This window comes from Pararge aegeria, chromosome 13 (genome assembly GCF_905163445.1).
Source record: "Pararge aegeria chromosome 13, ilParAegt1.1, whole genome shotgun sequence".
Taxonomy (NCBI): domain Eukaryota; kingdom Metazoa; phylum Arthropoda; class Insecta; order Lepidoptera; family Nymphalidae; genus Pararge; species Pararge aegeria.
Window position 1 is genome coordinate 460130 of NC_053192.1, and position 16580 is coordinate 476709.

Here is a 16580-nt window from a genome sequence, read left to right on the forward strand (position 1 = left end):
CCTTCGCCCCATATAGTAGTGGCGCGGCGCGACGGGCCTAATGTGTAAGTGAAAAAAAAAAAAAAAAAATTAGATTAATTGTTATTTTACAATATCTTCTAATATGAATAAGAGTACTTTGTATTGGTACGTTTTGTTTTTTGTTATTTTTTTTTTAAACAACGGAACTGAACCTATGGTACCGGCCTGTGGCCGGGCACCCGTCTTATTCATGTTCTAACCTAACCTAACCTATCCAAACCTTTTAAAACTAGTTTGGATTCCTTTAGACCTAAGCCCACCGGCAACTACGACTAACTAAACACTGATCTAGCTATCTGGCTTTCATCAGTGCATCAACAGCAGCATAACTAGTATTAAAATAGTAATGAGTTTTTATTAATGCATATATTCATATTAAATCTTGAATCTAAAGTCTAAAGGAATCAAAACTAGATTTAGGTTAGGTTAGGTTAGAACATGTATATGAGGGGTGCCCGGCCGCAGGCCGGGCACTTGGGTTCAGTTCAGTCAAAAATTATATATTATTTACTATTATTTATATTTGAATGAGAATGAAAAATAGCAATTATTTTGAATAGTTTTCAGAATGAGACAGACGGGTGTGGTAGGGTAAAATCTCCAATTTAAAGTTCCCTTATTGCGTATATGTTATGTGTGTTTGCATAGTACTTTACTATAATGGTAAGCGGTTCGTGTAACGATCTTGCGCGTCTATATTTACAAGTGTGTGGGCAGTTCGTGTTTTGATTATTCGATGACGAGAACTCGTAAGAGTCCCGTATCGTTATTTTTCGTCACTACCTACCCGTACCTCCCCCCCGTGCAGGGAGTGGGTAATTTGCGCGCCTGCTGCCTTCCTTGGAAGCGGTAGCAGTTTCTCAGGCTCCCTCACCGGAATCGAACCCTGATTCCCCGTTACCCGCGACAAACAATGGTAGTCGCAGAAACTCATTCCGATTACGAGACCTCGTAAGAGTCCCGTATCGTTATTTTTCGTCACTACCTACCCGTACCTCCCCCCCGTGCGGGGTACAATACTGATAGGTACCATTAATAAATAACATAATAAAAGACCACCACTTTTATAGAGACATAACGCCACTGTGTGGCGCCGCCATCAGACTCCTTAGACTCGGTACTTTGTCGTCGCCGTCGACTTCGCACCTTCGCCCCATATAGTAGTGGCGCGGCGCGACGGGCCTAATGTGTAAGTGAAAAAAAAAAAAAAAAATTAAATTAATTGTTATTTTACAATATCTTCTAATATGAATAAGAGTACTTTGTATTGGTACGTTTTGTTTTTTGTTATTTTTTTTTTAAACAACGGAACTGAACCTATGGTACCGGCCTGTGGCCGGGCACCCGTCTTATTCATGTTCTAACCTAACCTAACCTATCCAAACCTTTTAAAACTAGTTTGGATTCCTTTAGACCTAAGCCCACCGGCAACTACGACTAACTAAACACTGATCTAGCTATCTGGCTTTCATCAGTGCATCAACAGCAGCATAACTAGTATTAAAATAGTAATGAGTTTTTATTAATGCATATATTCATATTAAATCTTGAATCTAAAGTCTAAAGGAATCAAAACTAGATTTAGGTTAGGTTAGGTTAGAACATGTATATGAGGGGTGGCCGGCCGCAGGCCGGGCACTTGGGTTCAGTTCAGTCAAAAATTATATATTATTTACTATTATTTATATTTGAATGAGAATGAAAAATAGCAATTATTTTGAATAGTTTTCAGAATGAGACAGACGGGTGTGGTAGGGTAAAATCTCCAATTTAAAGTTCCCTTATTGCGTATATAGATAGATAGATAGATAGATAAATTCTTTATTGCACACAATTTATAATATAAATTGAAAACATAAATACAAGAAGAATAACAATGCGCAAAGGCGGTCTTATCGCTTTAAGCGATCTCCTCCAGACAACCCTTAATGAAAGAAGAACAGGAGTATGGAAACGGGATAGTGCAATTTTAAAAATATATAACATAAACTACATCTACTATATATAACAATAATACATAAACAGCTAATACAAATACAAATAATACATAAATAAATACATACACATATAAACATATATACAAATATATATATATATATATTTATATATATATAAATAAATATAAATATACACAAATACATACAGAGCAAATATATTAGTTTATGACTCCATAGATAAATAATATTCTTTTAAACGACTTTTGAAGATGCTTAATGATTTAGACTGTCTTATGTCTCTTGGCAATCCATTCCAGAGTATAACCACCTTGACTGTAAAAGAATTTCCATACGCATGCGAGTGACTGGCAGGAACATGCAACCTGTTGTCATCCTTAGCCCTCAAATAGCACTGAACATTGCTACCAAGAAAGTTGAATCGCTCTTTTAAATATGGTGGCGTCTGAGGATAAAATAAAATAGAATATAAAAGACAAAGAGCGTGCAAGTTCCTACGTGATCGAATTGGTAGCCAGTTTAACCGAGAACGATACTCGGACACATGATCAAACTTACGTATACCAAAGATAAACCGTATACATACGTTCTGCAGCCTCTCCAGTTTATCGAGCATGGTCTCTGATAAATCCAAGTAGCAAATATCAGCATAGTCTAAAATAGGTAATAGAAGAGAATTAGCTAAGAGAATTTTAGTTTTTAACGGTAGAAACTTCTTCCACCGTCTCAAGTATCCAACAGCGGCAAAAATTTTGCGACTCATTTCAGAAACTTGAGGTACCCAAGACATTGTATTGTCCAAAATTAGCCCAAGGTCTCTGACTGCACTATTCCAAGGTATAACAGTACCTTCAAATAGAACAGGTGGTAACCTGTTATATGATAGAGAGGAAAGGAAATAAGAGCTGCCTATTATAGTTACTTGAGATTTACCTGGATTTACTTGGAGACCAAATGACCGACACCAAGCCGCAATTTTATTTAAATCAGTATTAATATTATCAATGGCAACGGCAAGATTATCAATAGCCGCCGATGCATAAAACTGCAAATCATCAGCGTAAAAATGATAGGACGAAGATAAAACAGATGACACTGAGTTTATAAAAATTGAAAATAGAAGCGGAGAGAGAACACCACCCTGAGGTACTCCGGAAAGAAGTGGAAGAAAGGAAGATAGTTTACTGTCCGAACGAATACATTGCTGACGATTACATAAGTAAGACCGGAACCAGTTGACAACGTGAGGTGAAATGCTGACTGTCTTTAGAACAGCCAAAAGTAGATCAAAGTCTACGTTGTTAAACGCATTACTGAAATCTAAGAGAACTAATACGGTAAGGAGTTTATTGTCGACAGCGAAACGAATATCATCGCAGACCTTGATCAAGGCTGTTGTTGTGCTATGACCACGACGAAAACCGGACTGGAGGGGGCTTAAAATATCATATCTGGTAAGATAGAGGCTAAGTTGCTGATGGACAATACGTTCGAGAACTTTAGACAGAAACGGAAGAATGGAGATAGGCCGAAAGTTTGAAGGATTTACAGGGTTACGAACTTTAGGAATAGGAACTACATATGCTTTACACCACACGGTGGGAAATGCAGCTGAAGTAAGTGATGAGTTCAGTATGTGAGACAATACTGGCAAAACACCGTCAAGCGCTGCAATTATCATTCTCCTACTTATCCCATCAACCCCAGTCGCATCAGATTTAATAGCAAAAATATGCTTCTTAACTTCATCGACGGTTGTATCACTGAACTGGAATTCAGGTCTTTCGTGTGTAGGCAATGAGTAAAGATAATTAAGCGTCCCTTGTTTAATTAGCGCATTGAATGAACATTTGGCTATAAAGTGTTTGTTAAGGCTCTCCAAGTCAATGCTTTGCGAATCTTGCTGACGCTGACGACCGATTCCCAGTGAAGCCAGAAATTTCCAAGCTTTGTCGGCATTTTTTTGATCCACTGATGAGTGAATATATTCACGCTGAGCATCTCGACAAATTCTGCTACACCGATTCCGTAGCTTTTTATATTTTGTCAGGTTGGCATCTGTCGGATTTAACTTATATTTACTTTTTGCTTTATTGCGTTTGGACATAAGCAGCTTGATGTCATTAGTGAGCCATGGTGCAGGAAGATGCTTAATTTTGATTGGCCGGAGCGGAGCGTGTATATCAAAAAGTTGGGTCAAAAGTGAATTAAATATATTAAGCTTATCATCTACAGAAGGCGTGTCAAAAACAATATCCCAGTCAATATTATTAAGATCTTCCATAAATTTATCATTATTAAAATTACGAAAACTACGACGCATAACAATAGTCGGTTTTGCCTTAGGAGGACGAATTCTAAAGGAAACATAGACCAAATCATGATAAGAAAAAGCCTCCGCCGGCAGTTGTCCATGTGCGTCTACAAGATTTGGAGAAGAAACAATCATGAGATCTAATTGGGAAGGAAAACAGTTGGGGAAAAAATGAGTAGCATGCGTAGGTAATATTTCAAGATTAGAGCTGTTAATAATAGACAATAGACGTTTTGAACGATAGTCATTTTTAATAAGGCACGTATTAAAGTCACCCATAATGATAGAGTGGTCCACTGTTGTTAAATACTCTTCAAGTATAGTCTCTAAAGTATCAAAATAATCAATATGAAGCGAGGGACTATAAAAAACCCCAAGTAGAAGTTTTTTTTGACCACTTTGAACCTCAATTAGTATGTGTTCAGATGATTCAGAGTATAAAGATGGGGACTTATTTAAAATACGAAAAGGAATGTGACAACGTAGGTAAATGGCGACACCACCCCCTCCCTTGCCTGTTCGATCATTTCTAATGAGATGGTAGCCAGGCAAAGAATAGGAAGTTGATGGAAGGCAAGGTTTCAAAAACGACTCCGACACCAAGATAGCATGAATTGCTTTGTTATCAAACGTAGATAAAAAATCTGAATAGTGCGAGGGAATGCTCTGCGCATTGATATGAACTACATTAAAATTTTTAGGGAATGGTGTGAACGTATTGTCTAAAACAGAGCCAAGTGGAACATCTGTGCTATGGAAGCTGTCGCTGGATAAAGAGGAGCCTGTACAATAAACACCCTCACTATCTGAGTTATTGTTAGAAGAAGTCATACTTATAATAATTATGCTTAATATAATAATAAATATAATAAAAAAAAAAGAATACGTATATATAAAATAAAATACAATTTTACAATAAATATATATATATACACGAAAAAAAATAAAAAAATATATGAAGTTTACAAGCGAAAAAAAGGAAAAAAAAACAAATAAGTACTCTTCCATTCACCAGCAAGTCTAATAGGAAATCGCTTAAATCACATTAAATTATCAAACACTAATAAATGTATGTTCTAATCGGCGGTTCTTATACATATTTGCATATAAATACAGCCACATACGCATCTAATTAAAAAAATATCAAAATACTCATACAGAAAAAAAATAAACAAAAACAAATTAAATAAAATAAAAAAAAAAATAGAATAAAATAAAAGAGAAAAAAGCCCAAAAAATTATTTGTAAATCAAAAAATAAAAAAATTAAACTAAACAAGGAAATCAAAAAAAAGAAAAACCAAAATCTTAAAAATAAAAAAAAACTAATAGCTACACAATCAATATTTAAATTAATATGAGCGGTTAGTAATGGTACGCGATCGAACAAACCACAACTTAATGCTCTGCGGTAATGTTTATATACTCTTTGCTTTAAACGCAAACTGGATTGCAAAATCAAAACGTTTAGCTCGTCCTTGTCTGTGGTTGGAAATTGACAAAAAGACAAGATTGACATTGAACATTGTTGTGACTTGTGAATACAAAATGAAAATTGAAATAAAATTTATTGAGGGTACAATAGTCGAAAAAGAGGTTATGTCAAGTTTTAACTAAACGAGACTATAATTATTTAAGTACCTACACCAGTGCAAAATCAGCAAAGCAGACTTTCTGCAAAGGGAAGCAATAGTGAACAATACAATGTTTGAAACCAATTGAAGACTCTGGAAATCTCATAAAAGGCAGGCATTACCTTCTAACAGCTCGCCTAGGCTTTTCGACCTGAGGCTTGACTGTTTTAGACGAGGGAACTGCAGCATAAGAATGCACTGGCACAACACTTGCACTCGCTATAGCACTAGCTTGATCCGAAGCGGCAGACGTGGTTGCCATTGGGATATCACCGGACTTTACTCCAATCAATTTCACCTCTGCAACTGAAAAAACTCGATGGCGCTTACCATCAGCGCCAAGAACAATTATGGACCCATCCCGCGTCCAGCATCGAGAAACTCCAAACTTTTGCCTCGCTGCCTGAAAGGCGTCATGTCGTTCCTTCGTCAAAAACTCGGATAAAGTGACCCCAGTGCCTTTAAACTGTTTTTTTGAAAACCAAACTTGGTTACGGATAGACAAGTCACAAAACTTGATCAATACAACACGAGCCTTGCCATCCTTTAATTGGCCCAAACGCTTGCAATAACTGAGTTTGGCTTCGGTCAGTTCTGGCATGCTAAGATTGCTGGACAATGCCTCCGCAACTGTTGCGGGCAAACTCTCCTTTTGCACTTCAGGTACACCATGCAGCAGCAGCATTTTCCTCCTGGTTCGTGTCTCCATATTATCACACTGCTTAGAGAGCACCTGGACTTGTAATTGAAGGCTTTCAAGTGATGTCAAGACAAATACTCTAAATGCACCAAACTGTGCTGCAACATTGGAATTTGGACTGGTTGCTGGGATGGATGTCTGAATGACGCGCTGAAACTCAGCCATTCGTGCATTAAAGTGCTCAGTTAATGCAGAAATAGAGTGTTCAATGGATGCCAAATTCTCCATTTTCTTGTTGTAAATTCCGATTAGTGTTGATTACAATAAAATGTGAAGTTCTTAAGGATTTTTTATTTGGATTGCTTGCTGGTATGTGGAAGATATGTTAATATAACATTTCTAAGTTTAGATTACCTTTAAATTATATTTTAAACAAAATTAAAATCAGAGAACATTAAAAACACATGTGACGTTTTCTACACCTACCCGCTGCGTATATGTTATGTGTGTTTGCATAGTACTTTACTATAATGGTAAGCGGTTCGTGTAACGATCTTGCGCGTCTATATTTACAAGTGTGTGGGCAGTTCGTGTATTGATTATTCGATGACGAGAACTCGTAAGAGTCCCGTATCGTTATTTTTCGTCACTACCTACCAGTACCTCCCCCCCGTGCAGGGAGTGGGTAATTTGCGCGCCTGCTGCCTTCCTTGGAAGCGGTAGCAGTTTCTCAGGCTCCCTCACCGGAATCGAACCCTGATTCCCCGTTACCCGCGACAAACAATGGTAGTCGCAGAAACTCATTCCGATTACGAGACCTCGTAAGAGTCCCGTATCGTTATTTTTCGTCACTACCTACCCGTACCTCCCCCCCGTTCAGGGAGTGGGTAATTTGCGCGCCTGCTGCCTTCCTTGGAAGCGGTAGCAGTTTCTCAGGCTCCCTCACCGGAATCGAACCCTGATTCCCCGTTACCCGCGACAAACAATGGTAGTCGCAGAAACTCATTCCGATTACGAGACCTCGTAAGAGTCCCGTATCGTTATTTTTCGTCACTACCTACCCGTACCTCCCCCCCGTTCAGGGAGTGGGTAATTTGCGCGCCTGCTGCCTTCCTTGGAAGCGGTAGCAGTTTCTCAGGCTCCCTCACCGGAATCGAACCCTGATTCCCCGTTACCCGCGACAAACAATGGTAGTCGCAGAAACTCATTCCGATTACGAGACCTCGTAAGAGTCCCGTATCGTTATTTTTCGTCACTACCTACCCGTACCTCCCCCCCGTGCGGGGTACAATACTGATAGGTACCATTAATAAATAACATAATAAAAGACCACCACTTTTATAGAGACATAACGCCACTGTGTGGCACCGCCATCAGACTCCTTAGACTCGGTACTTTGTCGTCGCCGTCGACTTCGCACCTTCGCCCCATATAGTAGTGGCGCGGCGCGACGGGCCTAATGTGTAAGTGAAAAAAAAAAAAAAAAATTAAATTAATTGTTATTTTACAATATCTTCTAATATGAATAAGAGTACTTTGTATTGGTACGTTTTGTTTTTTGTTATTTTTTTTTTAAACAACGGAACTGAACCTATGGTACCGGCCTGTGGCCGGGCACCCGTCTTATTCATGTTCTAACCTAACCTAACCTATCCAAACCTTTTAAAACTAGTTTGGATTCCTTTAGACCTAAGCCCACCGGCAACTACGACTAACTAAACACTGATCTAGCTATCTGGCTTTCATCAGTGCATCAACAGCAGCATAACTAGTATTAAAATAGTAATGAGTTTTTATTAATGCATATATTCATATTAAATCTTGAATCTAAAGTCTAAAGGAATCAAAACTAGATTTAGGTTAGGTTAGGTTAGAACATGTATATGAGGGGTGCCCGGCCGCAGGCCGGGCACTTGGGTTCAGTTCAGTCAAAAATTATATATTATTTACTATTATTTATATTTGAATGAGAATGAAAAATAGCAATAATTTTGAATAGTTTTCAGAATGAGACAGACGGGTGTGGTAGGGTAAAATCTCCAATTTAAAGTTCCCTTATTGCGTATATGTTATGTGTGTTTGCATAGTACTTTACTATAATGGTAAGCGGTTCGTGTAACGATCTTGCGCGTCTATATTTACAAGTGTGTGGGCAGTTCGTGTATTGATTATTCGATGACGAGAACTCGTAAGAGTCCCGTATCGTTATTTTTCGTCACTACCTACCTGTACCTCCCCCCCCGTGCAGGGAGTGGGTAATTTGCGCGCCTGCTGCCTTCCTTGGAAGAGGTAGCAGTTTCTCAGGCTCCCTCACCGGAATCGAACCCTGATTCCCCGTTACCCGCGACAAACAATGGTAGTCGCAGAAACTCATTCCGATTACGAGACCTCGTAAGAGTCCCGTATCGTTATTTTTCGTCACTACCTACCCGTACCTCCCCCCCGTTCAGGGAGTGGGTAATTTGCGCGCCTGCTGCCTTCCTTGGAAGCGGTAGCAGTTTCTCAGGCTCCCTCACCGGAATCGAACCCTGATTCCCCGTTACCCGCGACAAACAATGGTAGTCGCAGAAACTCATTCCGATTACGAGACCTCGTAAGAGTCCCGTATCGTTATTTTTCGTCACTACCTACCCGTACCTCCCCCCCGTGCGGGGTACAATACTGATAGGTACCATTAATAAATAACATAATAAAAGACCACCACTTTTATAGAGACATAACGCCACTGTGTGGCGCCGCCATCAGACTCCTTAGACTCGGTACTTTGTCGTCGCCGTCGACTTCGCACCTTCGCCCCATATAGTAGTGGCGCGGCGCGACGGGCCTAATGTGTAAGTGAAAAAAAAAAAAAAAAAATTAGATTAATTGTTATTTTACAATATCTTCTAATATGAATAAGAGTACTTTGTATTGGTACGTTTTGTTTTTTGTTATTTTTTTTTTAAACAACGGAACTGAACCTATGGTACCGGCCTGTGGCCGGGCACCCGTCTTATTCATGTTCTAACCTAACCTAACCTATCCAAACCTTTTAAAACTAGTTTGGATTCCTTTAGACCTAAGCCCACCGGCAACTACGACTAACTAAACACTGATCTAGCTATCTGGCTTTCATCAGTGCATCAACAGCAGCATAACTAGTATTAAAATAGTAATGAGTTTTTATTAATGCATATATTCATATTAAATCTTGAATCTAAAGTCTAAAGGAATCAAAACTAGATTTAGGTTAGGTTAGGTTAGAACATGTATATGAGGGGTGCCCGGCCGCAGGCCGGGCACTTGGGTTCAGTTCAGTCAAAAATTATATATTATTTACTATTATTTATATTTGAATGAGAATGAAAAATAGCAATTATTTTGAATAGTTTTCAGAATGAGACAGACGGGTGTGGTAGGGTAAAATCTCCAATTTAAAGTTCCCTTATTGCGTATATGTTATGTGTGTTTGCATAGTACTTTACTATAATGGTAAGCGGTTCGTGTAACGATCTTGCGCGTCTATATTTACAAGTGTGTGGGCAGTTCGTGTATTGATTATTCGATGACGAGAACTCGTAAGAGTCCCGTATCGTTATTTTTCGTCACTACCTACCCGTACCTCCCCCCCCGTGCAGGGAGTGGGTAATTTGCGCGCCTGCTGCCTTCCTTGGAAGCGGTAGCAGTTTCTCAGGCTCCCTCACCGGAATCGAACCCTGATTCCCCGTTACCCGCGACAAACAATGGTAGTCGCAGAAACTCATTCCGATTACGAGACCTCGTAAGAGTCCCGTATCGTTATTTTTCGTCACTACCTACCCGTACCTCCCCCCCGTGCGGGGTACAATACTGATAGGTACCATTAATAAATAACATAATAAAAGACCACCACTTTTATAGAGACATAACGCCACTGTGTGGCGCCGCCATCAGACTCCTTAGACTCGGTACTTTGTCGTCGCCGTCGACTTCGCACCTTCGCCCCATATAGTAGTGGCGCGGCGCGACGGGCCTAATGTGTAAGTGAAAAAAAAAAAAAAAAAATTAAATTAATTGTTATTTTACAATATCTTCTAATATGAATAAGAGTACTTTGTATTGGTACGTTTTGTTTTTTGTTATTTTTTTTTTAAACAACGGAACTGAACCTATGGTACCGGCCTGTGGCCGGGCACCCGTCTTATTCATGTTCTAACCTAACCTAACCTATCCAAACCTTTTAAAACTAGTTTGGATTCCTTTAGACCTAAGCCCACCGGCAACTACGACTAACTAAACACTGATCTAGCTATCTGGCTTTCATCAGTGCATCAACAGCAGCATAACTAGTATTAAAATAGTAATGAGTTTTTATTAATGCATATATTCATATTAAATCTTGAATCTAAAGTCTAAAGGAATCAAAACTAGATTTAGGTTAGGTTAGGTTAGAACATGTATATGAGGGGTGCCCGGCCGCAGGCCGGGCACTTGGGTTCAGTTCAGTCAAAAATTATATATTATTTACTATTATTTATATTTGAATGAGAATGAAAAATAGCAATTATTTTGAATAGTTTTCAGAATGAGACAGACGGGTGTGGTAGGGTAAAATCTCCAATTTAAAGTTCCCTTATTGCGTATATGTTATGTGTGTTTGCATAGTACTTTACTATAATGGTAAGCGGTTCGTGTAACGATCTTGCGCGTCTATATTTACAAGTGTGTGGGCAGTTCGTGTATTGATTATTCGATGACGAGAACTCGTAAGAGTCCCGTATCGTTATTTTTCGTCACTACCTACCTGTACCTCCCCCCCCGTGCAGGGAGTGGGTAATTTGCGCGCCTGCTGCCTTCCTTGGAAGCGGTAGCAGTTTCTCAGGCTCCCTCACCGGAATCGAACCCTGATTCCCCGTTACCCGCGACAAACAATGGTAGTCGCAGAAACTCATTCCGATTACGAGACCTCGTAAGAGTCCCGTATCGTTATTTTTCGTCACTACCTACCCGTACCTCCCCCCCGTGCAGGGAGTGGGTAATTTGCGCGCCTGCTGCCTTCCTTGGAAGCGGTAGCAGTTTCTCAGGCTCCCTCACCGGAATCGAACCCTGATTCCCCGTTACCCGCGACAAACAATGGTAGTCGCAGAAACTCATTCCGATTACGAGACCTCGTAAGAGTCCCGTATCGTTATTTTTCGTCACTACCTACCCGTACCTCCCCCCCGTGCGGGGTACAATACTGATAGGTACCATTAATAAATAACATAATAAAAGACCACCACTTTTATAGAGACATAACGCCACTGTGTGGCGCCGCCATCAGACTCCTTAGACTCGGTACTTTGTCGTCGCCGTCGACTTCGCACCTTCGCCCCATATAGTAGTGGCGCGGCGCGACGGGCCTAATGTGTAAGTGAAAAAAAAAAAAAAAAAATTAGATTAATTGTTATTTTACAATATCTTCTAATATGAATAAGAGTACTTTGTATTGGTACGTTTTGTTTTTTGTTATTTTTTTTTTAAACAACGGAACTGAACCTATGGTACCGGCCTGTGGCCGGGCACCCGTCTTATTCATGTTCTAACCTAACCTAACCTATCCAAACCTTTTAAAACTAGTTTGGATTCCTTTAGACCTAAGCCCACCGGCAACTACGACTAACTAAACACTGATCTAGCTATCTGGCTTTCATCAGTGCATCAACAGCAGCATAACTAGTATTAAAATAGTAATGAGTTTTTATTAATGCATATATTCATATTAAATCTTGAATCTAAAGTCTAAAGGAATCAAAACTAGATTTAGGTTAGGTTAGGTTAGAACATGTATATGAGGGGTGCCCGGCCGCAGGCCGGGCACTTGGGTTCAGTTCAGTCAAAAATTATATATTATTTACTATTATTTATATTTGAATGAGAATGAAAAATAGCAATTATTTTGAATAGTTTTCAGAATGAGACAGACGGGTGTGGTAGGGTAAAATCTCCAATTTAAAGTTCCCTTATTGCGTATATGTTATGTGTGTTTGCATAGTACTTTACTATAATGGTAAGCGGTTCGTGTAACGATCTTGCGCGTCTATATTTACAAGTGTGTGGGCAGTTCGTGTATTGATTATTCGATGACGAGAACTCGTAAGAGTCCCGTATCGTTATTTTTCGTCACTACCTACCCGTACCTCCCCCCCCGTGCAGGGAGTGGGTAATTTGCGCGCCTGCTGCCTTCCTTGGAAGCGGTAGCAGTTTCTCAGGCTCCCTCACCGGAATCGAACCCTGATTCCCCGTTACCCGCGACAAACAATGGTAGTCGCAGAAACTCATTCCGATTACGAGACCTCGTAAGAGTCCCGTATCGTTATTTTTCGTCACTACCTACCCGTACCTCCCCCCCGTGCGGGGTACAATACTGATAGGTACCATTAATAAATAACATAATAAAAGACCACCACTTTTATAGAGACATAACGCCACTGTGTGGCGCCGCCATCAGACTCCTTAGACTCGGTACTTTGTCGTCGCCGTCGACTTCGCACCTTCGCCCCATATAGTAGTGGCGCGGCGCGACGGGCCTAATGTGTAAGTGAAAAAAAAAAAAAAAAATTAAATTAATTGTTATTTTACAATATCTTCTAATATGAATAAGAGTACTTTGTATTGGTACGTTTTGTTTTTTGTTATTTTTTTTTTAAACAACGGAACTGAACCTATGGTACCGGCCTGTGGCCGGGCACCCGTCTTATTCATGTTCTAACCTAACCTAACCTATCCAAACCTTTTAAAACTAGTTTGGATTCCTTTAGACCTAAGCCCACCGGCAACTACGACTAACTAAACACTGATCTAGCTATCTGGCTTTCATCAGTGCATCAACAGCAGCATAACTAGTATTAAAATAGTAATGAGTTTTTATTAATGCATATATTCATATTAAATCTTGAATCTAAAGTCTAAAGGAATCAAAACTAGATTTAGGTTAGGTTAGGTTAGAACATGTATATGAGGGGTGCCCGGCCGCAGGCCGGGCACTTGGGTTCAGTTCAGTCAAAAATTATATATTATTTACTATTATTTATATTTGAATGAGAATGAAAAATAGCAATTATTTTGAATAGTTTTCAGAATGAGACAGACGGGTGTGGTAGGGTAAAATCTCCAATTTAAAGTTCCCTTATTGCGTATATGTTATGTGTGTTTGCATAGTACTTTACTATAATGGTAAGCGGTTCGTGTAACGATCTTGCGCGTCTATATTTACAAGTGTGTGGGCAGTTCGTGTATTGATTATTCGATGACGAGAACTCGTAAGAGTCCCGTATCGTTATTTTTCGTCACTACCTACCCGTACCTCCCCCCCCGTGCAGGGAGTGGGTAATTTGCGCGCCTGCTGCCTTCCTTGGAAGCGGTAGCAGTTTCTCAGGCTCCCTCACCGGAATCGAACCCTGATTCCCCGTTACCCGCGACAAACAATGGTAGTCGCAGAAACTCATTCCGATTACGAGACCTCGTAAGAGTCCCGTATCGTTATTTTTCGTCACTACCTACCCGTACCTCCCCCCCGTGCGGGGTACAATACTGATAGGTACCATTAATAAATAACATAATAAAAGACCACCACTTTTATAGAGACATAACGCCACTGTGTGGCGCCGCCATCAGACTCCTTAGACTCGGTACTTTGTCGTCGCCGTCGACTTCGCACCTTCGCCCCATATAGTAGTGGCGCGGCGCGACGGGCCTAATGTGTAAGTGAAAAAAAAAAAAAAAAAATTAAATTAATTGTTATTTTACAATATCTTCTAATATGAATAAGAGTACTTTGTATTGGTACGTTTTGTTTTTTGTTATTTTTTTTTTAAACAACGGAACTGAACCTATGGTACCGGCCTGTGGCCGGGCACCCGTCTTATTCATGTTCTAACCTAACCTAACCTATCCAAACCTTTTAAAACTAGTTTGGATTCCTTTAGACCTAAGCCCACCGGTAACTACGACTAACTAAACAATGATCTAGCTATCTGGCTTTATTAAAATAGTAATGAGTTTTTATTAATGCATATATTCACATTAAATCTTGAATCTAAAGTCTAAAGGAATCCAAACTAGATTTAGGTTAGGTTAGAACATGTATATGAGGGGTGGCCGGCCGCAGGCCGGGCACTTGGGTTCAGTTCAGTCAAAAATTATATATTATTTACTATTATTTATATTTGAATGAGAATGAAAAATAGCAATTATTTTGAATAGTTTTCAGAATGAGACAGACGGGTGTGGTAGGGTAAAATCTCCAATTTAAAGGTCCCTCATTGCGTATATGTTATATGTGTTTGCATAGTACTTTACTATAATGGTAAGCGGTTCGTGTAACGACCTTGCGCGTCTAATAGTTATTTTACAACGAAACGAATGGACTACTATTCTTCTGATTGAAGTAATAATTAAACCCAAATTAAATGAGATAAAAATAAAACAAGGAACACTCCGTTAAAGTATGATGGTAATATATTTCACATTAATCCTCCCGTTAATATTTTCTTTTTAAACTACTACCACTTCGGAAGGGGCGGAAGAAACTCCAGAGCAACCCTTCTTTTTAAATATCACATTTACAATATTTCATTATAATTATTTCTTATATATCTTTAAATTTATAACACATATTTTATCGTATGAAAAGTAATTAAATGATATGCAAAGTACTTAACTTTAGTATTTCGGCCAGTGGTGGCCTCAGTAACCAGTAACCAGTAACCCACGTGAAGGACCAACTGTTTGCTGGCAAAACAGAGACTGCCCCTTTTTTGACAAGGCACATTAGTTTTATACTTTTCGACATCACGTGTTTTACTAATATCCATTTCCGGAAAGCTTTAATTTTAAAGTATAGTGACACAATTGTATAATGACAATTGTATGAACAAATATTAATACTTAAAGTATAATAACATCATTGTATGATGACTTTAACAACAATGGTTTTATATTAATTTCACTTACTCTAAATATTATTTTTAAAATACAATTACAAAACTGTATAATGACAGTTGTGTATTAACAGCGGTACAATGACACCTTTATTAATTCTTCAAGTATAGTGACATCACTGAATGTTGACTAATAAAAATGGTCTTTATATTTAATGTGTGGATATTAATATTAACTTTGAAATATATTTTTACAATAAATCATAATTAAATATGATTAATATCAAGTTGTTATTTTATGATATTCTAACACGTCTATATTGTGTGTGGGCAGTTCGTGTATTGATTCTTCGATACTTTTAAAATATTTTTATATTGTCAAACTCAACTCTATGTCATTACTAGTACTTGTACTTGTACTTGTACTTAAATAAAAGTATAGTGTATGCATCTAATCAACCACTGGCACCAGACTTGCCCTCAAATTGTACCTCGTTAAAATATTTAAAGTGTACTCATTCCGATTACGAGGCCTCGTAAGAGTACCGTATCGTTATTTTTCGTCACTACCTACCCCTACCTCCCCGTGCCGGGAGGGGGTAATTTGCGCGCCTGCTGCCTTCCTTAGATGTGGTAGCAGTTTCTCAGGCTCCCTCTCTGCGGAATCGAACCCTGATTCCTCGTTACCCGTGACAAACAATGGTAGTCGCAGAAACTACCATCGAAAGTTGATAAATTGATGGGTGAACAATCCAACGTTTGTCGAATTTTTCTTCGCAATGACTATACATACTGAGAAATAAAATAAAAGTATACAATAAAAGTACAACATGATTAAATTAGTCATTATTACCTACAAAATCCGTGAGGGAATATATCTAACTATCATAGTTAAGTGGCTATAAGCGACTTTAATGTTTTAAAATTTTGTTAAATAGCCGCTACAAACAAAATTGGGTTACATCATACATTAGTATCGCCCTATATATTAACCCTAATGCAAATAAATAGTTTTATCATCGAGGGTACTTCGTGGGGATGCCAGGTCGCGAAGTCCCGGACATACGGGAAGGCTGGCGGGTCCGGTTGCACGAATCTTTATTTTACGCACTTTGGGATATATACTGCCTGGAGAAAA

General features: G+C 39.1%; 1 protein-coding gene across 1 annotated transcript; it reads right to left on the reverse strand.

Annotated features, from left to right (window-relative positions):
- Nucleotides 1–6041: 6041 nt before the first annotated feature.
- LOC120628723 lies at nucleotides 6042–6851 on the reverse strand. The gene has a single exon (XM_039897302.1). It carries the CDS (start codon nucleotides 6849–6851, stop codon nucleotides 6042–6044), a length of 810 nt encoding a protein of 269 aa, XP_039753236.1.
- Nucleotides 6852–16580: the final 9729 nt, after the last annotated feature.